This window comes from Galleria mellonella, unplaced genomic scaffold, assembly GCF_026898425.1.
Source record: "Galleria mellonella isolate WM207_F2 unplaced genomic scaffold, CSIRO_AGI_GalMel_v1 utg113, whole genome shotgun sequence".
In the NCBI taxonomy this organism is placed as follows: Eukaryota; Metazoa; Arthropoda; class Insecta; order Lepidoptera; family Pyralidae; genus Galleria; species Galleria mellonella.
Window position 1 is genome coordinate 281,881 of NW_026441975.1, and position 27,951 is coordinate 309,831.

Genomic DNA, 27,951 nt, shown 5'->3' on the forward strand with positions numbered 1-27,951 from the left:
AGGACTAGGATTGTAGCTAGACTAAGCTAATTTCAAAAATAAATATACTCGGATTCTATAGTAATATATTATTATATAAATAATTCAAATTCATTATCAAAATAATTATTCTTATAACATTATATTAAATTAAACGTTACATGCGTATATGAAAATCATTGTGTAACTCTCTTAATGGTAGAGGCGTGGTCCGATTAAGCCTTATGTAGAGGTTATCTTAATTGCGCTTGTTCTTTTGTAATAAATCTCGCGTTTCATCTGGTTTTTATTTTCATCATAATATAGACACAGATCAATATAATCAGATATACTCATAAACACCAATATTTCTAAAACAATAAATGGGTTGCGACAATTGACCTGCAACTATCAGGTGAGGCAGTGTGTATACTACCAAGTTGTCATGATGAATAAAGCACATACACACACATACACAATTTTCTCTAATGAGACAAAAATCCACTTAAAAATACAATATAGAAAGTAACAATAACAAAGCTGTTTTAAATGGAAATAACAATTATAAGCATCAATCTAATACGAAAATATGTAGCCGAAACAGTTCAATAAACTTAGGTGATAGCTGCGTGAAGAATAAAAAAATTGCATTGTAGTAAAATGCATTTATTTTTTATTTTTCATGTAACACCATATAACACAAACAAATTTATTTAAATAATATATATCTATGTAACCTAGATTACCTACATAAAAATAACAACGCTTAGGCAGTAAAAATTCTAGGACAGGCAAGTTCAGCTATAAATGTATTGTGTGGAACATAAACGCAATACGCAGGTAACTGTTCCCCTTGTTAGTTTGTTATGTATAGGTTTAGTTTGTTACATACATTGTTATATCCTTTCCCCGTTTTCTGTACTGAGCACTTTAGGTACATATCACTTGTTAAGTAGGGGTAGTTTTAGTTATGAGTTTTAATGTAGCGTAGACCTGGAACGTTTTATTACCAACTAATGAATTAGTATATTCTCTGAACCTAAAAAGAAATCTCAATTGTGCATAAACTTTTCCCCTCACTTTGTATTAGTTGTTAATACATACTTAGATTTATTCTTATCTGTGGTTTAATTCAATTCAGTGCTTATTAAAACACAAACTAATATTATTTATGATTCTTTTTAAAATATTATAGTAGAACACTTAACAGAAATTACCAACAGTTGAACAAAAAGAGAAAATAACATCGTTAAAAGTGATCTTATCGAGCTGTCTTTTAGACTTTGGATAAGAGGACTTCTTCTTTGAGTTCCACTCCTATTGGATGTTCTATTAGGTTGTATACATAAGGGCTATCTTAATTATTGAAGCTGCTGCTGTGAAGAGCGAAGTACTATTGCCGAACCACTTCCGTAGGTTTTTCTATCAAGTCCTCTGGCACTTCTTTTTCAACAGTCTTACCTCAGATTAAAGTATTCTGTATTTTTCATTACTTATGACGTGTGTTGGCAATCAAAACACCGCATGCCGATGGCAGAGCAAAATCAACAGCGACCCTATTGTCGGTTCCCTAAGTTGGGCCCTGATAATGGCGAGATGTTTAAATTACAGAAACCATCACTCGTAATGTACGTATTTGTTTCCGTTCGTTTGTTTATAATAATTCCCGTGTGAAACTAATGCTCATTCCTGCTCCTTTGTTGTGGGGTTTTGGGCATTCCTTGATTGAAACGTGAAATGAACGTTTGCGCTTATCATAGTGATTGTGAAATATAAATTATAATAGAGTTAAGGACTAAATCATCTATTTTAGTGTTTTAGTCATGTAGAATTGTTATTTAGTTAATAAATTAGTTCTTTAAAGACTCTTGTTTCTTGTATCTAATACGTGATTGAAGTACGACACTTTCCCTGTATTCTAGACGAGGACTACCTAATTATAAACTAGATTTGTTTCATTGGGGCGCGTTGATGTTTATCAGTGATTAGATTTGCCTATTTTATTTCTTTTTTTATACCACGTAGGTGGCAAGCAAGTATACAGTCCCTCTGATGGTGAACGGTTACTGCAGCCCAAGGATGCCTGCAACATCAGATATGTCACGTGTGCGTTGCAGACTCTTTTACTAAGTATCATATAATATGTATCTAACTAAAAAAAAATCCTACGTTATGAGAAACCAGACTACAAACACCAGAGGGTACAGTTCATTGCAGAACACTTAAACCTATTTAAAAATATCCGTTGTTTATAAACCATTAATTTCAAACTCCTGTGGGAATTTCTGGAAATTTTTAGTAGCAGATACTCCAATTTTAAAACAAAAGTTTTGGACTAACGATTAAGGGTGTGCCTTAATCACCTATTAAGGAGTAACGAAATCAACCAAGCTATCAGGACAAGTTTCTTTTTTATATAATAGATATAATATTGTATGTATATATATGTACAAATCAATATTTACATTGAAAAGAAACTTTAAATTATGAAACGTATCTATAACTTCTTAATGCAAGCCTACCAAGAGTACCAAGTGGTCGTGGTCTCTCCCACATACCTTATGGGGCACTCAAACGTTTCGTCAGGTTTCACTCGAGTAACGTAAACAATATTTGTTGTCAAACAAAATTAAACTTTATACCTTTACAATGAGAGTTCATTTCAGATAAACTTGCATGACACAATAAATAACGCATTCCGAACGGTCCCGGCTCCTTATAATGTGACATGAAAATATTATATGAGTATCTTAGAGAATTGTTTGTTAATTACTTTGTAAGGCAGTGTTCTCAAGAGGCGTGTTACGGTCACACCTCATGAGTATACTTAGCTATTTAATGTTACTTAAAAGATTATCTCATCAAAGTATTAGTTAACGATATTTTTTTTATAATGGTCGACATGAATCATGAAAAAAAAAAAATAGCACAGAGATGGAATTACATAAACCTTATTTAATAAACCAATTACAAATAATCGTTATCGGTTCTGAATCAGCAATAAATTAAAAATACAAGTCGCTAAAAAGTTACATATCAAATAACACCTCAACTGCTAGATAGTGCTTAATTTATGCATGATGTCATATAGGATTGTTATTGTATATGTGTATAGGTATAGGTATTTGTGATTTGACCTGAATTTTATTACAACTATGTATTTTCACATTAATTATGATGAACATAATAATATTGTGTATTTACTATTTTTATCTCTTTAGAACTATTGCAAAATAACAAGTAATAAGGTGATCTCGCGATATTATAAAGATATACCACTTGTATGTATGACAAAATTGCATGCAAATTTGTTCAGTCGTTTGCGATGCGCGACTTATATATTTTAGGAGTACTCTGCAAAATTTTATAGGGTAAATAGATTGAGTAGAATACGATTCATCCCGAAATTTTCTTGTCCTGTCTGGGAAAAAAGTGAAGGAAACGCAAAACATACCAACGCTACCCGAATTCTAGCGACATTTTGCACGGGTCGGCTGGTTGTACCGGCCCGAGCATGGCACCGCGTGGTGCGGCGGCCAAGGTTGCGTAGCGCGCCGCAGAGAGTACGGATAGAAACAAAAGCATAATGAAACTCATGAATATTATTTAGGTTGCAACACAGATTATCTAAACTGTAACTAGTTATTGTAATAATAGAATCATATTGTACTTTCGGATCAGAGGACATACCATGAAATATTATCCGAAATTTCGGAGCCGAACGAAACACAAATTTCATCTTATAAATAACATTGTACATAGATACTGTTTAAAAATATTGAAGTATCGTTCTTTTACACTGTTATAGTAGGATTTATGGTGAAAGATATGTGAAACTTCATTTATTGGACTAATTTCAGTATGAACAAAAATACAAAAATAAGACTGAAAATTCGGAATTTCATTTCATGGTAGACCCCCACAACTTTGAGGACAATGACTTTGAGGAAAACAGGCGAATAATTATTTCTCAAAATGGTCGAATTTTAGTCGTTAGATATATTTATGCAATTTAATAATTACACAATCCACCCAATAAAAATGACACAATTTTCAAATAGTGAGCATAAAATCACATACGTGTACAGTTTAATATTTGCTAACATCCTATGTACAGTTTTTAGTAGCTGTGGTAGCAGGGCCATTGGCCATTAATGGTGTCACAAAACAAAGAGCTATAGATGTTAGGTATATATATATAGGATCTATTTTGTATTTAACGCAGAGACAGAAAAATAAATCACAAACATCATAAGATACCGGATATGTATGGAAAAAGTATGCGAACAGTGAAATCTCGGAGACATCAAGTCAACGCATGATGGATATTTTGTTATACGAGTATTAATTGGTTTTAGAAAGCGCAACTGAAGCACTTTCATATGTTACTTCCCTATTTGGATTCAGTCTCAAAAAAAAAAAAAATATATATATATATATATATATAGTAAAAATCTTATTGCAATAAGAATAGATTAGAAATTAAAATGAAATTGAAAATACATTTAGGTTGGGATATTGAAAATGCACAAAATCATATCGACAAGATTTTTAGAAATCTTCACAGATATGGGACTGACATGAGGATTTCTGAAAAATCCTTTCTTAGTCAGATTTTATTGTTATTTTTGTGGCAAAATATTAAGAATTTATAGACAAGTTTTTGCAGTTTAGATTTTTGCAGACAGGACCTTTCTATAATGTAGACAAATCGTTAATTAATGTCATCGATTTCTGTGTGACTCACTATTAGGTATATATACAGGTTATTAGGTGGCAATGTTTTGGCTTCTTTGGACATGATGTGGATGCTAACGCGGACGTATTTGATTAGGCAAGTATGCAGTAATATTGTAAGTATTCTATTTTCACACCAAATCCCTTATAGGATAGACAGAGAGATTTGAATACCAAAGGCCAATGACACCCACTTAATATATTTTCTAAACCGCAAAGATGGCAATGTACGCTACACCTATATCTAAGCAAACAAATTACCGCAAGCAGGATATTGCCCCACAAAAAAAAGTGGCTTCAATCATGAGAATTATGGGATCAAAACGAATAACCTATACTTTATTAGTATAATACTAAAGGAATTATCAAAATCAGTTTAGAGTTGGCGAAGTCGAAGATATAGTGCAAATCTAAGCTCGTAAGTGGGTAATAATTAGATTATTATAGATAGTTTCTCTATATAAATGCTTCATCAAAAATAGGTCAACTTTTTTATGCAGGTGTATAGAGTTACCATAATATACATTTACTTCTCTGTATATGAGATAACTTATATTGTAGGGTTAAATTGAAAAATAAAAACAGTACAAAATTCTTTTTAATATATTTGAAAGACAAGATAAATAGCGCATAATGATTCGTAATGATGCTTATCTTTACTGAATACTTCGATTTATATACAACTATAGACTTATATATTTGAAATCATTGAAAACCGCTGCGATTTTAAATTAATATATGTATTTTAATTTCTAACCAATACAATATTAATTAAAAAAAATATACGATAAATCGAGTCAGACAAATATCAATTTAGCTGACTAGATATTGATACGTTTTTGACACTCGATGCTCTATCTATATAATGAAAGAGTGTAACATAATGCACATACTAAAAAAATACAAGCGAACTAGAGAAGTTCCTCTATTTGGAAGTCCATGTAACATTTTCAGCCGATTATTGTGAACTAAATAAGCCTTACTTCTGTATTAGGGACGACTTCTAATAACAAGGTAGCATAAGACTCGGTTTTAAAGAGACATTCGAAGTTAATGGGTGCTTAGATATTAACAATTACTACATATTTAACAGAGCAAAACAAATTTATCTTTTAACAGATTGACATAAAAATTAATTATTCGAATGATGTATTATCGTTTCAATTTTTACCAAGACTTATATTCGTAATTGACGGCCAATTTACGAATGAATTTAAACACGATTATTATAACGATGACGTTCGCTGGTGCAAAAACTTATAGTTATTATAAACATACATAATTGTATTTTTTATTTAATTATACAGAGGGTCAAGGGCCAGGGTAAAAACAATTATTTTTATTTTTATTATTTGTCCTTTTATCCTTTTTTTTATTTTCATATTAATAAAATGGCAATCGAACATACGGTCCGCCTTATAGTAAGAGATTATTCAAGGCAATGAACTCTTACAATTCCAGAGATATCGATTACATGTTGTCGATATTAAATCTTTTACTTTATTTTTAAAGCCTTTTTGCAACTCTTGAAAAAACTTATTTAAGAACCTACCAGAAAGAAACCTATTAAGCAACCATTTAGATCGAAGGTATGGGGGTGAATATATCGACGGAGGGCAGGTCGAAGGCAGACAGTTGTGGGCATTAAATTGAACAATAACAACAAAGGACGACATTTGCATATACTACCGCCTGTAGGCGTAGTCTGCGTTTTCAGGAATTATTCAAAGAAAACAATGTCTTTATTTCATCAGTCTCTTAGCCAAATCATCATCTTATCAGCCGCCAACCATCTACTGCTGAACAAAGGCCTCCCCCATTAGAGGGGTTTTGCCTATAGTTGTTACGCTTGGCAGGCGGGTTGGTAATCGCAGTTAGGCTTTGATGATTGAGGGATGCTGCTGCCCATCTCTCGACCAATAAAATCCCTTAGTTGTTTCTTACGACATTTACGGGAAAGGAAGGGGTAGTCCATTTTATGCCGGGACCACACGGAAATCTCTCATTATTATTTTAAAATTTTGTTTTATTCATAGAATTCAGTGTCCATGCATACATAAAGTATGTAGTGTAGATAATTTATATTTCAATCAATGAATAAAGTAAACATACAGATTAAATCAGATTAATTAATTTAGTTCTCACGACCTGTATATGTCGATCAAACGAATCCGATCATGCTGCATGAATAGATTATAAATTAAAATAGAAAACGGTGACATATTATCATCTATGTCAACATTCACGGACCTCTGTAACTACTATTTAATCCACCATTAGCATATTAATGTAAACCGTTATGTAAACCATTAAATATTGAAGCATGTCATATAGACAATTTATGAAGGTACAATAAACTACTTTTTAAAAATATAGTTCATATAATCTATTCTATACTTATAATAAATCTGTAGATTATAGCCATCAAAGACTACAATATAAATAATTTTCATTCAAATAGACTTGTTTACAAACATTTTTAAATCGTAATTTTTTTAAGATTCTACTGTTGGATTCGAAATGTTGTTATCTACTGAGAAAAACTCGGAAGAAACTCATCAGTTAACTACTCTTTTCAATTTATTATGTAGATTATTTTATATTTGTATGGGTACTGTCAAATACCGATAATGATAATGATGGTCGAAGAAACGAAAACCGATGGGGAAGAAAGGTTCTTGAGTGACGACCCTGTACGGACAAACGCAGTGTAGAACTATCCCTCACTAGATGGAGTGATGATCTTTAAATGTATTGCAGGGAATCAGTGGATGCAGGTGGCTCAGGACCGTTCTTTATGGCAGTCTATGGGGAAGGCCTATGTTCAGCAGTGGACATATAATGGCTGAGGTGATGATGATGATGGGTACTTTGCCTATAATTAGTATTGAGGTATATAGTTATATTATTCGATGTTAAATAAACAAGCAAACAAGAGCAGACCAGAACTTAAAAGCAGCGCTCATTCACGAGTATGACAGGTGAGCCAGACACCATTGCGATCAACGATATTTTAGGGAGTTTAACGATCTAGCCCTCTACGCCGCCATTAATGTGCATATACCTTATAATGAGCATGACTAGCTTCAAGTTACATTTTACTTCAATAATACGTAGTGTGTAATTTATGTGATAATCAAAATACTCATCAACATTACAACAAGATTACATCTATTTTATTCTATTCTATTTTTAAAATTTTATAAATAACCTTAGTAAATACGCATCCGTATTATCGTTTGTAGTACTGTAATATGAGGTAAACATAAATTCTGGTACGACGAGTATAAAGTTCAACATTGGCCAAGCGACGTCTGGTCGCGCCACAATGGACTGGGTTTTGCCCACTCAGGTATTATCAGGTACTTTGCATAACATCGTCAATGGCATATTAACTCGTAGTTGTAGCGATAACTCGTCTTATCTGTATAGTAGTATCAACTATGGTTAACTGTATGTGATGTTTTAACGACGTAATATATTTGTGAATTGATTATCAAAATAATATCGAATATGCCCATTAATTTTCTACTCGATGGCCAATGTTGATTGATTTTAGAGGCCGACTTTTTTTTCATATACACACAAATTAATATTATTCTGGTATCAATATGTACTATGAAAAAAAAAATCCTATTAATATTATAATGGTTAAAGTTTGTAAAAATGTTTGGATGTTTATTTGTTCTAATAGTTAGAGATTAATTTATAGTTTTTTTTATATTTAGAGATCTAGAAAGAATAAAGGTCAAATCTCTATAAGGCATTGAACATCTATAGCTAGATCCTGAGGTACTTAAAATATAAGCCTAAATATCTTTCTGAACATGATATTTGTCCAAAATTTTATCTGAAAGTGATAAAAAGAAACATTACGATAGTAAGTGCTAAATTAAGATAGTAGTAAGCAAAAAAGCACACTTACATGAGTACTAAGTTGGTGTTATCGTGTTTTTTGGATATTGCTTTCAAACCTTGTCATTATTGAACACCTATCTATCGTCGAGTTATTTCTTCTGCCAAATTAGGCCTGTCTTAAAGTTTGAACTCGAAGTAAATCCCATGTCTCTAAATGAAGTTTTTCTATTCGACAAAATTTTCGTTTACAAAAAGCTTCGCTTTCAAATTAAGTACGTATAAAAATATATTTATATCTTGAATATATAAATTAATAATCAAAACTTGAGATCAGACTACAATGGCTCCGGTGTTTGTTTCTAAGAAAAAACAATACAATCCTTGGAACGTATAAAATTTTCCCACGGCCCTTTTATGTGTTATTATCTCTTGAAGGTATAATTTATATTTATCCTTTACATAAACCACATTTTGTTAATGATTCTTGCCATATAATTATTATCGTAATTAGCCATAATGATTCGTATTCTTTAACAATATCAATAACCGGTCAATACGTTTATTATTGGACTATTTTATAAATAAGACAGCCATCATGTCTACTTTTTAATTCATGTTGTTTTGTAATAAAAAAACTTGAAATACAATAATTTTTCAACTGAACTCAAAAAGGAGGTTTTCAATTCGCTTGTTTTTTATGTTGGTTACCTCATAACTCCGTCAGTTATAAACTAATTTGATAATACACTTACAGATTACTCCCATAGAACTGTTCAGTAGTTTTCTTTCAAAATAACTAGTTATGTCACAATTGATGTTTTTTTCATGGAACACGAAATTAATTTATTTCAGTAATAAAAATGTTACTAATATTTTTCCATGTTCAAAACCGGATACTCTTACAAAGCGTTCCTGTATGCCAATTTATTGTTATTGATGTAGTACACGACTAGTATCTGTAATCCGCGCCTATCCCTTATGTTAGGATATAACCTATCCTTCTACCAAATTTCATTAAATCTATTCAGTGACAAAATAACAAACTTATACCCAGAGTCATTGATAAATAGCTGAAAAATTTATACACGGAAATATTGCACTAATCTGTATTAATCCGTATTTTTTGTAACGTCACTAAGTTAACTGTACTTATTTATACATCCTAAATAAGTACAGTTAATTATAAAATTAACGGTCAGCAACACGACGAGAACAACACGACCTATGTCAAGTCGACGCTGTCACCCTGTTTACAAGTTGAAAGTGTGTCTGTACTATTCAACTCGTAACTAATGGAATTCTATAATGCTGATAAGAAACGGAATGTAATAATGGCATAATTTAAGAAAAAAAAAAAAACCTTATTTTTCTCGGCAAAAATTTACGATAACTACCACTGACATAACGGAACATCCTACAGCAGGAGATAAACAAGCAATTTGGTGGTACATTGAAAACTCAGTATAGAGTTGGACTAAGCGAGCGTTCTCTTACACGTTCTATACTTATTTAATTTTTATTTAGTGTAATGTGCTAAAAGCTAATTATGAGCATTCTAAGATAATTTTTTTCATCGGTCGACTGCATTTCGTTGTATATAGACAAAAATACGCTTATGCGTTCCGTTCCTGACAATTGTCTTCGTAATTTTGTACCTTTAATATCATTGCCGTAGCTCACCAACTAGTTTTGTACAAAGGCTCCCTCTACTGGTTGCATTTACTTTTTAGTGCATGTATAAACTAAATAAAACCACTTAATAATTTTCTTTGTTCTTAAGGTTTAACTTGACAGTCAGATATAATATCGGTCATACCTTACTGTAAAGTTAACAGTGGTGTGTGCCTCGAAGTTTGACGATGTCACCTATATATCATAGTCTCGTTTACTCATATATATGAGTACACAAGTGAAATACATTCTATGACACTGTGAATTATGATCAAGCTGCGCTAACAGATTATACATAGCAACCAAAACCATGGTAAAAAGCAAATTATAAATAGAGCGTTTCTTAATAATTTAAATGGTTTATATAATGTTAAAGAATATTTTTGTATCTTTCAAAATTAAAATGATATTTTGCCGACGGTGTTTAAGACAAATGGTATGATTTTACCTGATAAAGGCAAAAGGACGAAATTTTATCAGCTTAAGCTTAAATTTTAGCAGTATATATTTATCTATTATTATGTTATCTTTATGTATATTGTTATCTATTGCTTTTGTCCTCCATATCTCTTAAAATATTCGTTCCATTAACTATTATTGGACAAAGAAGGAAGCTTCTTAATTATAAGCTAAATTTCACATTCACGTTATCGTCACATTCTATTGTATCTTTTGCCATAGAGAAGGTATTTATCTTTAGACCTTGAAATATAAACCAGTGTACAGCGTCGTGTCTAGTATGATTGCAAAATAGTTTCCTTTTGCGAACACTCTGCTTCTGAAAAGAGATTTCTATTAAAGTTCTTCCCAAGAGCAATTCTACACAAGTATCGTACGCTTCTTCTCGTTAGACTTGCACCCTATGATTTCATTGTATAAATTGTTTAATTCAATGTCATTAAAAATAAAAATCTAAAATATACTAATGCAGCAGACGTCTCTCAGTAGTTACACAGCTAAAATTCTCGTTCGAAAAGAGAACTTCTAGAATGTGTAAACGATTTTTATTATTTTATTGTATTCCTGGCGCTATAAAAGATTACGGTTGTCAGGCGCGTCATGTGTTACTATGGTAACGAAATGTAATTTTAATGAATTCAAATTGTCCATGCAAAAACTGAAGATAGCCCTTATGCAATACGCATTGTTCTACCCACGTTGGTTTTTGTTGGTACTCGCCCACATATTGATATCTAACACTTCCAATCAAATGAACAAAATAACATAATTATGAGATGGATTGACTGTTAAGTAACACATATAATTTCGCAAACGGAGACAACATGATGGGAAATACCGACCAAGAACATATCGGATATAACTTGTAAAGTGGATAAGTAGAGCTTAATATAAATACGTATATTTTATAGTCGTGTGCATATCTAAATTAGTAATATGATTTGTAAAAATTCTATAACATATAAATAGATACATATCGTGTGAAACCAAGGCGATTCGCTAATAAGAAAACTTGTTTACAATAAAACTATGATTTCTATGATGGTGCAATTTCAAGATCGCAAATTATGGTCTCTTTTAAAATATGCCATGAGAGGTATTTCACAATCAGTTCAAGAATGTTATCATACGAGAATGCGTACACAGATCCGGTTTATCAGTACAAAGAATGTACAGATTTCAGACAACATGGTATAATTCATAACAAATAATATATGGCCTTGACGTTTAGATTTTAATTATCAAGCATTTCCGTCTATTGATAGTACAGATAAAAATGTGTTTTCTGCGAGTTTTAGTATGGTGCTGATAACAAATAAGATATCGCCAGTTTTTTTTTTTTATATATATAAAGAATCGTTTGAGTGAGATATCAAAATCTTAGCGGCAAAATCTTTAAAAAATCGACTATTTTAAATATTTGTATTCAATTTTATTTGTATAATAATTGGAATTCTGTTCCGTCAAAGATGTTGTTGAATGTGTATAGTACGTTACATTTTAGTATATTTTTCCTATTTTTAGTGATGGGTCCCGCATGTTCCCGTGTAGTTTGTGAATTCCATTGTGCTGTTCATATCCATTGGTGACGCTCCACCTAATGAAGAGTGATTTCCATCAGGTGGACCGTCAGCTTGTTTGCTATCCTTAAGTGATTAAAAAACATACTAATTATATTGTACAAAATTAAGATATTTACGTGCAGAATGGATGGTAGTCTTGACATAGTGATCGCCTATGGTCTAATTTCGATCACTGAATTGAACTAGTACACTAAATTCCAAGGTTTTTAATGAATTATAATAGAATGGGAACGCTGCCTGCGCTAGCGGTATACGCTGGCGGGACAATAATTAAAACAATTACAAATATTGTTGTCAATTGTCACCTTAACAACTTTGTTTTTTGTATAATAAACAATTCAACATATATACTATAAGAATAATATATATACTATAAAAGTGGTCAGATCACTCAAGGATGAGAACATGAATTGACAGAGTCACCACCACACAAGTCGTTATGTGCCCATTGCGATTTTCATAACATGAATCAGACTACTGATTATCTCTTGTCAACTTTTCAGAGCAAGATTAAAATAAAAGATAAATTTGAATGTGATTAAGATATAATATCTAAAGTAACAAAATTTTATGTCATATATATATACTAGTTCATCATATCTAATATATATTGATCATCAGATTATCAGACCAAGTAAATTAAATTTGCACTGAGAATGTTGATTTTCAGAGACAAAATGGGCTGACATAGAGGTTGACCATATAATTGCAATCTCTTCCATTAACGGGTAACGGGTGGTTGATGCAATTGGTAACTAAAATCATAGAAAAAACAAAATGTAACTTTTGAATTTAACATTAAATTAGATTGTACATAATGTCACAACACATAGAAAATAGTATTTGTCACCTTTTTAGAGACGACCTTTGAAATTTAATTGAAGTTATTTCCTACATGTGGATTTTTAACCAAGTAAATAGATAATTTCTAGATGTTGTATTAAAACATATGAAATTTTAAATTAAAACTTCAGGAAAAATTGTGCAAACCATATCCAATTTGATACAGCACACAAGACACAATTCTAAAAATTTTTGTTTTGATTTCCATTGCTCTTAATAAGATCTCTCAATTTTTCTTAAATATCTTCTATATACAGACATTGTCTAGTTTGAAATTTATTATATTTTTTTATACAACTTAGAATGGCAAAGAAACTGATGATCCACCTACTGAAATGCGATAACAATCACCTAGAAACATGAACAGTATATTTGCAAGATATGCAAATTAAATTTAGGATACATTATAGGATTATAGGTAGGTATATAGATACAATCTCACACTATTAGTCATAGAATTTCTTGTTTTCTTGATATGAAAGATATCAATAGGTTAAATGATAATGACCTGCTAATAAAATAGTTATAATTTTAATATTATAAATATGAAAGTTTGTTAGATATTTGAACATTTTTTACCCAATCATACTGTAATGGTTCAACAGACTTAAAATAAAATTTGGTACATAATGATCTTGGAATGGATGTATTATCTTTAAATTAGGAAAAAAAAAACAAAATCATTTTCTAATTGATGAATATATAATGCAAAATAATTGTGTATTCTTGTAGTGTGAACTTCTACCATTATTGAAGTTGCTCAAAAGAGTAATATTTTACAGAAAAGTTCAGAACTTTGGCATATATATGGCAAACAAGCATAAGGCCCACCTGATAACAGCCTAACATCAGCAAGTTGAGCTTAAGCAGTAGTTAATTTGCCAATTTAATCAATGGATTCAAGTTAATTAGAATATACAGTCTGGTCACTTTACAAATCGTGGTAGTAAATCACAAGCACAGGACATTTACATTCTGTTTACATTTGTATCATAACTAGAAAGGATTTTTTGTTTTAATTTTTATTATGGCTTCACAATATACTGGAATGACTATATCTTTTAATACATAAAAATGAAATAATGCTCACATCAGTACTATTGGTATATGCTGGTGGGATATTCCTGAAGAATAATAAATGAAGATAAAGCTCATTAGTTGGCTCCTCATGACAAATTCAAGAATAATTAACCATGATGGTTTTTAGGTAGAACTGCATAGAGGAAAACCTAGTAGGTTAAAATGCTAGCATTGTAGTTTTTGAAGCCCATTATTAACAATCTCTTTTTTCTTGGGTAACTATGTCAGTCTTATAGTGGATGTTTTTGTAAGGTTTGTCAAGACAGATTTTTACATAGACTTAGGTGTTTGGATCTATTAGATAGATTCAATGGTTTATTGTTAGTTAAAAAGTATCCCTTTCTTTCAGGAACCGATTAAGATTAATCTTTAGTAATAATAATAGTAATATAAACTAATTATGCAAACAAAGCTAAAGTAAATCATAAAACATTATTGGTATGAGTTTCATATTTTTATTAATTCATGGGAATCTATTGTTGTGTCTTCGATGTATATTTATAATGTATAACAAGTTCTAACTTTGAAATATAATTTGATTGTAAATTAAAATGTAGACAAACGTTAAATGAATTCAGATTGATATTCACAAATTGTTTATATTTTATTCCATGTAGTTAAGTATAATATAATTGAGTTGTAGATATCCCGTTTAAATATAATTTAAGAATGCGTCTATACTGTATACACACTTTCTTAAATAATATTTTCTTTGAAAGGAAAAACCACTGTTATATATTTTTAAATAATTAGTATTAAAATTCAAAAGTTGGTCAGTGGCTACACTTTTTTTATTACTTTATTAGTGTCCAAATTCCAGAGTCCAATTGTAACTTCATCAGACTAAACCCATAGAGAGCATTTCGATCAAACCTTAAAATAATTAGAACTAAAATAGATGATTTCATAAAGCTACACCATTACCCATAATTTTATTTACAACAAAAAGTCAATTAAATTAGGTAACATACCATTTGAACTCTTCAAATCTCGGTGTATGAGTGACATTGGTGCTCCACAGTGAAGATACTCCATTCCTTGAGCTACTTGTATCGCCCAGTCCACCAGGATGTCAGGTCGAATTTTTCTACCTGACAAAACTCGATTTAAAGGCCCACCACGAGCATATTCCATCACCAGACACAAGTTTGGCTCCTCTAGACACACACCTTTCAATGACACTATATTCTCATGCTCCAACACCCAAAAGAGTCTCGCTTCTTGCAATACACTCTCTTTAATGACCTCGATGTCCTCGTTTGCGTCCTGTCGTGCAGCTTTAACCGCCACGACCTCATCGTTCCAATAACCACGATAAACTTTACCAAACCCACCGACACCAATCACTTCCTCGAGTTTGAGCTCACTGAACGACACTCGTGGAGGCTCTACAGCTAGGGGATCCTCTTCCGTCACGTATACTGCGGGGAATATGCCGACGCGATCTCCGATTTTACCTGTCCACCACCCCTCATCGCCTGATATATTCGAGTCTTTAGACAAGACTTCAACAATTTCACCCCGTCGGAGAGAGAGCTCGTCTTCTCCCTGTGCTGCATAATCGTAGACGGCAGTAAATAGAGGGAACGGCGTTCGTTCTTCTTCGGCCGCCATGGCCGCGCGGCCGGCCGCAGGCCGCGGCGGCATTACCCCGGCCGCGCCCCCATCGCGCCTCTCCTCCTCGTTCAAGGGTCCCGACACTGTTGCAACCTCCACCTACCACCGTACATAACGCCACACAACAACGCGTTGTGATCACCGTATTATTCCGCCATCTTTGTTTTCCACATCGATCATGGCGGTGTCCTATGAAGTGCACACTGTGTGGAATTTCACTCTTATTATTACACGCCCGACGACAATTTTCGTTTAAGTTAAAACGGACTAACGCTGTGTTATTGTTAATTATTTTCCATTCATCTATCACGTTTTTCGATAGAGAATCAAATGACAACCATACCACAGCGAAGTCAGTGACAAACTGTCATCCAGGGAATTTCAGTGTTGCCTACTAAATATTTGATATTTTTTTATTTTCTACCATTTAGTGAATAAGGCAGTTACTTTTAATTTTATTTACCTATAGTAATACGATTTAATTAAAAAATATTTAAATTTTTATCAAATTACTTTGGATTATTAACCATAAAATACATACCATAAAATGATTGTTTATACACATGAACAAAGCATCTTAATCCAAGGTAATCACTATTAACCGAATATTAATTCAGAATATATTTTTCTTTTCAACAAAACAGAAAATGTAAAGCATTATTAAGTACTTACTTCAATAAGTCCTATGCATAAAGATTCTAATAGGTCGAAATTAGGAAAATAATAATATTAACGTTGGCAATAAATTATATGTTGTTCATATTGTTATACATAGATGACGCTACATGTACGAAGGACAATTAATAGCATAGTACTTTTTTATAAAGCAAATGTATAGCGCCATCTAAAGTATTGTAATAATAACTTACTAATTTACGAAATGTGAAATTTCAAAAACTAGGGTCATGTTAAGAATAAAGTTCAATAGCATTTGTTTATTTATTTAATTATATAGTTATTATTTTAATATATAAATAAATCGATAAAAATAAAAGTAATTGCAATCTGTATCATCATTTCGTAATGTTTCACAAGTGGTCCCATGGTGTAATGGTTAGCACTCTGGACTTTGAATCCAGCGATCCGAGTTCAAATCTCGGTGGGACCTGAACATTCCTTTTTTTTTACCATGTCTTATTATAATTTAATTTTTTTTTACTTTATTTTTTATTAACTTACATTACGATAAAAATATAAAACTAATTTAATTTTGACGAAGACAAATTCGAATGGCACGGATCGTCTGTGGGAGTCTGAAGGGATGCTGAGTAGGGAGCATTATTGATCGCGCGAAAATGGGATGGTCGTATCCATTCGCGGCGAACACCCAGCCCGCGGACGTGGGACCGCTTTTCAATCTCCAAAACACGCTTATACGCCTTAAACATTAGTTTAATAACCCAAATAAAACACATGAAAGTCCCCGTCTACGCGTACGCGAACAAATAATTGCACAAAATCATTTATTTTATTGTAGAATCAGTGCAAAACCATCGCGCTAACATCAAACACTATAAAATGTGACATGTCATAGTGAAAACGCAAGAGAATTTATCTTCAATACTATAAAAATGTTATAAATTCTTGAAATTTTTAAACACAGTGAAGTATTGTGATAGTAAACCTTCAGATGTCTTCAGGGTGTCTGTTTTCTTTGATGTTTTAGTGAAGTTAAAATAATAATGGCCGATTTACTATCACCTGGTTAAATTTATGATTATGTTTAGATCTTTTTACAAAATGTATTGTTATAAAAGTATATTCAAGGGTAAATTTTGCTTGAAATGGTGCTGGAGGAAGCGTTGGCCGGGCTTCGAGACAGACGATGTCACCTCGACTGGAGAACGCTCAATAAGTTATTCGTAGCTGCTCCTGTGTAGATATAGATATTAAAAAATAATTTTTATCTATAACATATATTATACAAAATGAATTCGTTTAACGCTCCCACCACCCAAATTAATGCGATAGATAAAATGACAACAGTGAAATGCAAATCCGTTGATTTGGAGGGATACGTTATTATAGTGGTGCAAACTAAGGATAACAGAGTAAAATTATATGGTAAGTTATTATTATAATAACAAAAATATTATATGCTATCTAAAGTCTATTTCATTCATGACAAAATTTATAATATTAAGTGTAATTTATAACCTGTCAGCTGTCAACGCATTTAGGTATCTTTAGGTAAAGAAACGTATTAGATTAAATGTACTATATGTGATTTTATACTTAGTATCTATCTTCATGCGGGGTCTTTATAAAATAGAATTCTATCTCCGAAGAACTCTGCATTCATTAATTTTTATAAGGCGTTTCAGTTTACACGCAAACCTCGACTTTATAGTCATAGTCTGATTATTTTATAGGCGTTTAATATATGTTGATAAAAAAAATAGAAATAAATAAATAAAAAAACACTCGATCTAACTCCAAGATTAAACCAATCTTAAAAATTAAAAGTCGAGGTAACCTACATCGAAAAAGGTAGGCCAGAATCTAATGATACCTAAATACTACTTTCCCTCGAGTGTAGAGCTAGCTCATTATCTTCTTTTATCGGATGTGTATTACATTATGAAATATACATAAAACGCAAAAATTTAAGTGGTTTCACGAGATTCCTAAACTATGCAACATACCTACCTAACTTAGGATATTACGTATTCAGTGTAATGATAATCTGTTAATACCCATGTTTCTGCTATTGAAAGTCTGTCATTAGATAATAAATGAATAAGTTTTTAACATACATGTTTATATTTAATATTGTAACATTTAATATACCCAATGCTATGAAAGGATTTTTGAAAATTTCAACATATCTAAAGGGGTAACACGATACCACTCTTGCAAAGCCAATGGGCAAAACTAGTACAATAATAAAATAAAATATGTTTCATGTATAGTTTACTTGTAAACCTAAGTAATGCAGGTATTCAATCAATCAATTATAATTACTATTATTAATCGAAATAATTTTCAAAACGCCAGCAATAAAAATAGGTATTGTGGGTACTCGTACAATTTACATGCAATCGTGTCGCGTTTTGACTAAAGAGAGCTAAGGCTAGCTGTCAAAATTAATTTAATGACATTAATTTATATAACGAAACTGTGTAGTTCATCTGTTATGCTTGAAACTAGTTACAAAATATAAATTTTATTGGATTTTATTGTGGCTTACGATATGCAGAAATAATAATTAGGTAATGTTACCTTTATTTGTAATAGGTACAATATGGAATGGACACCTAATTTCTATCTTCTAATAGTAGCAATATATCGTTAACAAAAATGATACGAATTAAACACAATGCATTCTATTCTATTCGTAGAATTGTTTAGTTAATATTTAAAACTATAATTCAACAGATGTTTATTGCTGTTTTCAAATTTTATTGTAATGTACTCGTATTTTTCGCATCATAGATAGCATTTCACTTGACTTATGCGAGTAAAATGGAAAAATAAAGATATTTTCATAAAAAATACGAATAAATATTAGGAGTAGGTATGTCGTGAAAATGTCGTATCCCAATGGTACAGTCTCGGTATTCAACATGACATAAATATCATGATTGCAATTTATTGTTCCCAAGAAAATATTGTTATAAAAGAGTTTTTAGTTTTTGGCGAGTAAGATGTGTTATATACATTATTTGGTTTAAAAAGGAAAATGTATTGCCGCAAAAGAATACACCTACTCTGATTTCTATAAATAAATACCCTACTCACTAATACTCTCAATATGAATTATTCATTAATCCACAATTTAATATTTATGTATTTTTTATTTTCCGTGTGATAGTACTCATTAAATTGAACAACTCTCGACGTATTGAGACCAATGAATGATCACAGGGCGCAGTGGTTTGTATGAAAATGAAAATTATTTTCACATTTCGATCCTATTATTTTGAGAAAGTTGATCAAATTCACAAACATTGTTGCTGGATTTTGACTTGTTATTTTTATGATGATTATAATGGAATAAGATGTATATATGTAAAGATGAAGTCGGGGACTGTTCAATTATGGTGATGAATTTTACCAGAAAATAAACTATATGGTTTCCAGAGAAGACTGTAGAACGGAGCTTAACAAAGTAAATTAAAACAAATTGCCTACTAGGTCAACTTACAATTTTTTGTTTTATTCAATGTGTATTGTAAAATATTGTTATTAATTTGATTTGCCAATGTTAACTGTCCACTACTGAACATAGGCCTCCTCCATAAAGGGGGTATTGTCAGCAGTTGCTACGCTTAGCAGGCGGGTTGGCAACTGCAGTTAGGTTTTGGTGATGCTTTAAAAGGAATGATGCCCCGCTCCCCAACTATTATGTTTCCTTCTACGGCATAAATACGTTGTTAAATGCACTAATATGGAAATATGAGTCGGTAAAAACATATTCACATACTTTTGTACGTGTGGTGATGAAGTAAGAATATGACGCGTCTGGCAGTCGCCTCACTATTATTTCTTATCCTGAAGATGTGGTAAACAGTGTCCGAATCTAGCTACTATTCCACTTTGGCTATTTCCCCGGCTTGTTCCTCTGTAGATTAGGCCCTGATTGTAAAAGTTGACTGGAGAACAAATCATGAAAACTGTATAGAAAACTCGAAAAAAAATTAGGTTATTTAACCATCGTGGAAATAGTACTGAATAGTGTTATATATGGGTGATATATACTTTTAAGGAGTGAAACCTATGCCATGTTGTTATGGTGGATACAATACTGCCTAATTTCGAATGGAGTAGATTAATCGTTTAAGCAACAAGTCCATCAACAAACATTCCAAATCTTTAACACAAAAGGGAGACTTTGTACAAAAGTCGTTTGCTTGAGTACCTCTGTCCCATTCGTATTTCAACCGTGAGGTAGTTGTGTTTGCATGGCTGTGTTTCGGTTTAAAGGGTGGGATATGGCAGTGAATTTCCAGGGTATAGAGGAATAACACCTAAGTCCTCAGGAATGGCAACGCATGGGGCCCACTCATGTCTATTGGCGATGGTTACCATTTTTCATCAGGTGGGCCGTCAGCTTGTTTGCCATTCTAAGTTGCAAAAAAAACCCTACATGCTAGTGGTTTGTTTTGAAATTCACACATCCAGAATGTACGCTTCCAATTCTCATAATGTATCAAACGAAAGTTTTTTTTTTATCGAGAAATACAGTGAAACTAGCTGAGCGTCAGGGGCTTATAATATCTCATATATTTTGTTTTTAATATTTCTTTTTTGATGTTCAGGTTCACCATCAGCTGGTAACTGGGATAATTTGGAATTGGCTGACGAGATAATGGATGTCAATGAGACCAGGCTAGAAGATATGACAAGAGCTGAAGTCTTGGGGCATATACACGAGGTAAGACAACGTTTATAACTTTTTTTATACGTGACAAACAAGTTTACGACCTGATGATTAGCGGTTAATAAATATTACCTATAAACATTTGCAATACTTACAGCAATGCGCACGCGTTGCGGGCTTTAGACAAATCTCTTTGTTTCTCTTTGAAAAAAGGAACAAAGCTTTACTCTTTAGGGAAAATCTTAGCATAGAGTTGATTCTTTAAACTGAGCGTTGGTGGGGAAAAACATCTTTGAAACCGCGCTATCCCTTATAATCTAGCTGTCTTATTACAAAAATATTTAAAGCACTGTTTATCTAAACAGCGTTTACCAATTCTCTGTTTAAGTGATTAAATATTATTTAGTTAGTATAATAAATATTTATAATTAATTTGTGCCAATTCATATGTGCCAAATCCTACAGATTATTATAATAAAATTAATTACTTTAAACACCTTTTACTTTTAATAATACTGACTCACTTTTGTTTAGACATAAACAGATGTAATACGCTTTTGTAGTAGGTCGTTAGAGGTTTTAATTAAGGTGTTCAGTCTATGTCGTATAGATTGAACATAAGTCTATCATAAGTTTGCCTTTTTTATAGTAAGACCATAGATACCATAGGTATGACACCTCCTATGTATTGGATTAGATTTAGTGCCTTTCAAACGAGAATTTGGAAAGACATACATATAACTACTTCAGTCAGAATGGATTTTAAAATGTGTTCCGAATCTGTTTGTCTGGAAGGGATTGCTTTGCAATAAGAACGCCTTTTGTACTACACTATATTTATTTAAAAATTCTTTAACAAGTCTTGTAATATTGATGCAATAAAGTGTTAAATAAATATGTTAAAAGTGTTAAATGAATATGTTGTATTCTTGTAATACATTAGATTTGATTATTTTGAACCAATGTCCATACACGAATGTAGGTAATACACGACGAAATTGCAAGTATTCGCACGTAATGTAGATATATAGGTAAGTGTAAACTGTTTGTATTTTACTTATTTATTTATATCGAAATATGCGTGTAAAAACTAAACAAATGTCTAAATTAAAAATAATTTCGTATTAATTCATTGAATATTATTCAATTTCGTCGATTTTATTTTCAAATTATTTAATTCTATAAATATATTATAGATATCAAATTAACTTAAATATTCTCCTGTGATTTTATTTTAATAAAACCTTTAAACTCGCTAAGTCGTTTACTCGTTCCGACAATTTAGGCCATTTCCTGAACTCGAGCACATCCCGGTCCTTTTTCGACCAACAGGTTTCAGCTTTCATGAAATAAAATATCTTTACATCCGATTTCTGATCGAAAATTTTCGTAAGGCTTCAGTGGAAAATCAAATGATATAAAATCATTATACAAACCTAACATTTAATACACTCACCTTAAATAATCAAGTATTGAATTACTTGGTAATCTATTTACAGTCAACAAAGTCTACAAATGATGCCCATAGCCACGTTTTATCAAGGGAGGGAAGCGATGATAAAACGTGGCTACGTTTTATCATCGCTTCCCTCACCATAGGAATAGGGAATTCATTCTTACACGCTAGAACCTAAAGTTAACCTAAAGTTGCGTACAGTGCGGTTTCAAAGCAGTTTCCTCCCGCCAATGATCAGGCTATAGAATAAGTTGCCACCGAGGTATTCCGTAGAGATTAGACTATAGTCTTTTGAAACGCGCTCGTGACATTCCTGGTGTTGCATTCGTCCACAGGCTACAGTGATTGTTTATCAACAGACAGGATATATGATTATTTGCCACCTCCATGGTATAAAAAGAGCTTCTCAGTATAGGTATACTATAGATTTCTAATAAGTTCCTATAATAAAATGTATACATTAATAGTATCATCATCATCATCATCACACTCAGCCTACTGCAGTTACGGTTTACGGTTTACTTCTGAACGTAATCCTCTCCCAAGATACACCACTGAACATAATCTTCGGTTCTTCACTGCCTGTTATTATCCGCGACTCTGCATATGTCATCGTTCCACTTAGGCGCAAATAGTCCCATACCATGCTTACCAATTTGCGGTTCACTCCAGAATACGTCTACTTCAAGGGTTATCGGTTCTACGATTGATATGACCAGTTCATCTTACCAAACCACTTATCCAAAATACCTTCAAGTTTGAAGACGAGATTCTTTCACTAGCGTGTTGCCAGTGATGACCTACGGAACTGAAACATGGTCTTACATGCTTGTCCGTATGCAAGTTACTCAGCAAGCTGTGGAGAGGGCTATACTCGAAATTTTTTGCGTGATAGAATCCGAAATGAGGATATTCGCAGAATAACTAAAGGATTCGACATAGCTCGAAGGATAAGCAAGATGAAGTGGTAATGGTTGAGGTAAGGGTTAATCATATAGCTCGAAGAACCGACAACCGAGGGTGAAGAAAAATTTTTGAGTAGCGACCTTGTTTGGGTAAACACAGTGCAAGACGACGCCCACCAAACAGAGTGACGACCTCAAATGCATTGCAGGGAGAGAGTAGATGCAGGTGTTCAGGACCGATCCTTATGACAGTCTATAGGGGAGTTTTATATTCAGTAGTGAACGGATAAAATGTTGTAGATATGGTGATGACGATGATGAACGGATAAATTTATAAACTACTCAACCAAATTAAAAAATTTTTGCTCATATTTTTTTAGGAGGATCATTAGTTATATTATAAAAAAATACTGTAATATAATAATAGAGAATAGTCTGTTTCAAGTTTCGAATATTTGTTAAATACTATTAATTTAGCAATTAGAGAGGCCAAAATGTCCAATTACGTTTAACACCGTGACAGCATGGTAAACTACAAGACTTGCTGGTTTGGATACACAATAGGCTATTGCTTAACATTTTAGTAATTATTTGCAATATTGCGTTGTTTCAGTGTATCTCGTCATGCGTGATCAAGCTACGAGTGAAGAGACGCAGCGAAACGAAATTATGTGAGTAATTAATAATTATTCTCTATGTTACTTAATGTAAAAGTTTTGACTATGGTACACTCTAATATTTAGTAATAAAACTTAAGATTTACCATGAGAATTCAATCTTATGGATTTACTAAGTTTTAAATGTTAATAGTCTAAATAGTGTAAATTGTTCAGTGGTTTATTTGTTTACACATTTGTATTGGACTAAATTGGAAGAATGTAGATTCTAAAGATAGAAATTAAAAGTATCAAATTTATTGCAGAGTTTCCAAAAATATCGTGTACCTAATAAAAACAATATTTTTACCGTTAAGCAATTGTGTTTGCATGATTGTGTTTCGGTTTGAAAGACATACGGTTGATATGGCAGTGAATTTACTGAGTACAGAGGAATAACACCTGAGTACTCAGAAATGGCAACGCATTGTATCATGGACGAAACAGTATATTCCGTTATGTCCATGGTACTGCTCATGTCTATAGGTAACGATTATCATTTTCCATTAGGTGGGCCGTCAACTTGTTTGCCGTTCTAAGTTGCATAAAAAAAAATATTTTAAAATAGATTAAAAATTTGTCATAAATAAGTGGGAAGTGTAGTTATAACCCAAAATAGGAATCGAGGATTATGTTATTAAATTGTTAAGTAATTAATGTATGAATTAGTTTAATTTAATTTCTTTTTTATTCCTATTTATTTTTTGTCGAGACAAAGCAAATGATATGTTTAACATAAAGGGAACATCAATAGCAACAAATTTTATAGCAAATGCAAATAAACACGATATTACTCATCATCAAAAGATTCCCATTCTATGTACATTAAACATATTTGGTTGTCCGTTAAATATTATTTATAAAATACAGATATCAAGCGTAATAAAGCAGATATATGAATATTATGTAGGTATATGCTAAATTCTTAACGCTAGTTTAAAACCGTTTCATGGTCAGTTCTAATCAATAACAATTAGCACAATTGTAATTAAACTGTTCTTGGAACCGTAAAAAACGGTACATATTCGTACCGAGATCACAAATTCGCACTCTAATGTTCTTTGGACATAAAAGTTTGTTAGCGGTAAGGCGGTTAATTAAATCTATCAATACCTATTAATGCTCAGTCTAACAGTAATACCGAGTTGCAGGCATGAACTTTTATTACGGTACTTATTTAGAATGTGCAAAAAATCTGACGGCCCACCTAATGGAAAGTGGTGACTGTCACCTACAGACATGTACAGCAATGTTGACGTCACTGAATATACTGTGATACCCATGGTACCCTTCATAAATTGCATTCCTGATGACTATGGTGTTACGTCTCTGTACACCATAATGTCACTGTCACATCTCTCGTAACTATACAGAATGTTTTACATTACATAATAAACAAACCGTTTTCCATCAGACAAGTCGTATGCTTGTTCGGTGACACCATTATTGTGTAAAAACATTAAATTATTTGTAAATTATGTAAATATTATTGTTGTTTAGTTTTCTGTTTGGCAATACTGCTGTCCACTCATTATTTCCTATGCCAATGTGTTAGGTTGACTGAAAGAGACCTCTTTTAGAGATAAGTTCACCTTTGCTCATAATGTTACTAATTTTACTTTAGTGCAATAAAGGGTACGCAACCCCGGCCTCCATAGCTACTACAGTTACAAATCCTATGTCCTCTCCGTAGCTGTAGTATCCCCCATTTTTCCTATAGTTCCTTTCCACTTATCACCTCCTTTCCTTATAACCTATTCCTCTCCCAATGTAACCTATTTCCTTTCCCTATCCGATGTTAAGAAGAGCAGTTCTTTTTCAAAATGATAAGAGAAATTAAAACGCAACTGTGCCGGAGAATCCGTCCCTGAAAACATCATGTCTCCCCTGTTTCCCCAAATGGCAAAAAGAGGGCAAAGGAATGCCAAATTGCAACGATGAATGTTTGTAGGTATGGATAGTAAAATAGACGAAGTATGTGAGATGATGAGTTAGGAGTAAGTGAAACAAAAAAGAAAGGCTGCTCTATTACTACTTATGACCGATATAATATAATATTGAAAGAAGTTGTGGGAGTTATTTTGTCAGAGAGAATGAATGCATCTGTTAAAGAATTTGAATTTGTAAGTCCTAGACTCCTCTGGATACGATTGAAAGTTGGTTTGACCCGTATTTATCTCCTTTGCGCTTATGCGGATATGTCCAAAGGTCTCTGGGATAGTGTAAGGGAGATTATGACTAAATGTAAGGAGAATGAAAGAATTATTTTGATAGGTGATTTTAATGGCTGGGAATGCCGATGGAATGATGTTTGGAGATAAAAGAGTGAATGAAAATGGTGAAAGTTTATTAGAAGTATGCCTGGAGAGAAAGATTCATATGTATACATGGCAAAGGCAAACTGAGAGAAGTATGATTGATTTTGTAATTGTGGATGAACGATTGAGAGCGAAAGTGAAGGATACAAGAGTCTATCGTGGTACGAATGTCGGAATGATCACTTTTTGGTGATATCGAGAATAGGTGGCTTATTCAATAAATGGCGACATCGTCCACGTGTTCGTATGTCAGAAATGTTGACAGAAGAACTCGAAAATTTTAAACGGAATCTTTGATATAGCTACTCAAGTTTTAGTGCAATAAAGAAGGATGTTAAGATATATGTATGGTGGGATGGCGAAGTGAAAGAAATGGTGGCTCTAAAAAAAAAAAAGCTAATAAGAGAATCAACGTTTGTTATCAAGAATGTTAAGTAGAGCGGTTTGATGCGAACGGAAATACAATCTTAGTTTGAATCAAACTACTTTGAAGCTAGTTTAAGGGATTTGTTAAAAAACCTAGTTTTAAAGTTTTTTTACGCTGTACATTTTTTTTACATAATTTATTTTACGCTGTGATTTACGCGATATTCGCCACTATATAAAGGCAGCGGGTCACAGCAGGAGTGCAAAATTTCCGCGGAATAGTGTTGTAGCAAATTGTATGCTTACTTACAACAATAGCTAAAGCAATAGTACGTATCTAAATATTATATTACCGAGGTATACGGAATAATAATTTATTATAATAAACAGAACGATATATATATATGTAGGTACATTCAATAAATTTATTTTCGCGCATTACAAATACGTCTTTCTTGATTCTTGAACATGAAGAGCCTTTTGAGGTTATATCCGCCTAATATTGCTTCGTTTTAAAATTACCCAAGAATTAGGCAGATATTGTATTCTTTGTTTATGGGCAAACATTGAAGTTTAACATCTTTTTATATTCTAAAATATAAATAAAATTTATCAAAACATATTCGTAAAATAAACTTAATTTGTTAGAAGTAGCTGGTCAGAATATATGTTTTTTTTTAGATTGTCGAGTAACTATGTACTGCTATAATGCAGATCAAAATCACTTTGAAGAGAGGGATTTGTTCTAGTTTTAAAGTTTTTTTACGCTGTACATTTTTTTTACATAATTTATTTTACGCTGTGATTTACGCGATATTCGATACTTACTTACAACAATAGCTAAAGCAATAGTACGTATCTAAATATTATATTACCGAGGTATACGGAATAATAATTTATTATAATAAACAGAACGATATATATATATGTAGGTACATTCAATAAATTTATTTTCGCGCATTACAAATACGTCTTTCTTATTCTTTGTTTATGGGCAAAATTAGACAACTATAACCCTTATTTATATTAGAAATATGAAAGTGAGTTTGTTTATTTGTTTGTTACCTTATAGTGTTATAACGGCTTGACTAATCACTATAAATTTAAGTATACACGTACTA

General features: G+C 32.1%; 2 protein-coding genes and 1 non-coding gene across 7 annotated transcripts in view; 2 read left to right on the forward strand and 1 right to left on the reverse strand.

Moving 5' to 3' along the window:
• LOC113512874 (mitogen-activated protein kinase kinase kinase 11) overlaps positions 1 to 16,185 on the reverse strand; it is a 49,429-nt gene extending 33,244 nt beyond the window's left edge. For all 4 annotated transcript variants that reach the window (XM_052892884.1, XM_052892873.1, XM_052892878.1 and 1 more), the window contains exon 1: positions 15,161 to 16,185. In XM_052892884.1, the coding sequence (XP_052748844.1) occupies positions 15,161 to 15,836 (676 nt within the window). In that variant the 5' untranslated portion in view covers positions 15,837 to 16,185. The remainder of the gene's footprint in view (positions 1 to 15,160) is intronic.
• A 657-nt stretch (positions 16,186 to 16,842) lies between these two features.
• Trnaq-uug (transfer RNA glutamine (anticodon UUG)) lies at positions 16,843 to 16,914 on the forward strand. The gene has a single exon. It is a non-coding gene; the product is annotated as a tRNA-Gln (tRNA).
• Positions 16,915 to 17,537: 623 nt separating this feature from the next.
• The window catches only part of LOC113512873 (protein PALS1), a 156,392-nt gene continuing 145,978 nt past the window's right edge, over positions 17,538 to 27,951 (forward strand). Inside the window, exons 1-3 of one of the 2 annotated variants that reach the window (XM_052892716.1) lie at positions 17,538 to 17,870; positions 21,068 to 21,183; positions 24,104 to 24,161. In XM_052892716.1, the coding sequence (XP_052748676.1) occupies positions 17,735 to 17,870; positions 21,068 to 21,183; positions 24,104 to 24,161 (310 nt within the window). In that variant the 5' untranslated portion in view covers positions 17,538 to 17,734. The remainder of the gene's footprint in view (positions 17,871 to 21,067; positions 21,184 to 24,103; positions 24,162 to 27,951) is intronic. The other variant, XM_052892728.1, reaches the window with a different exon arrangement.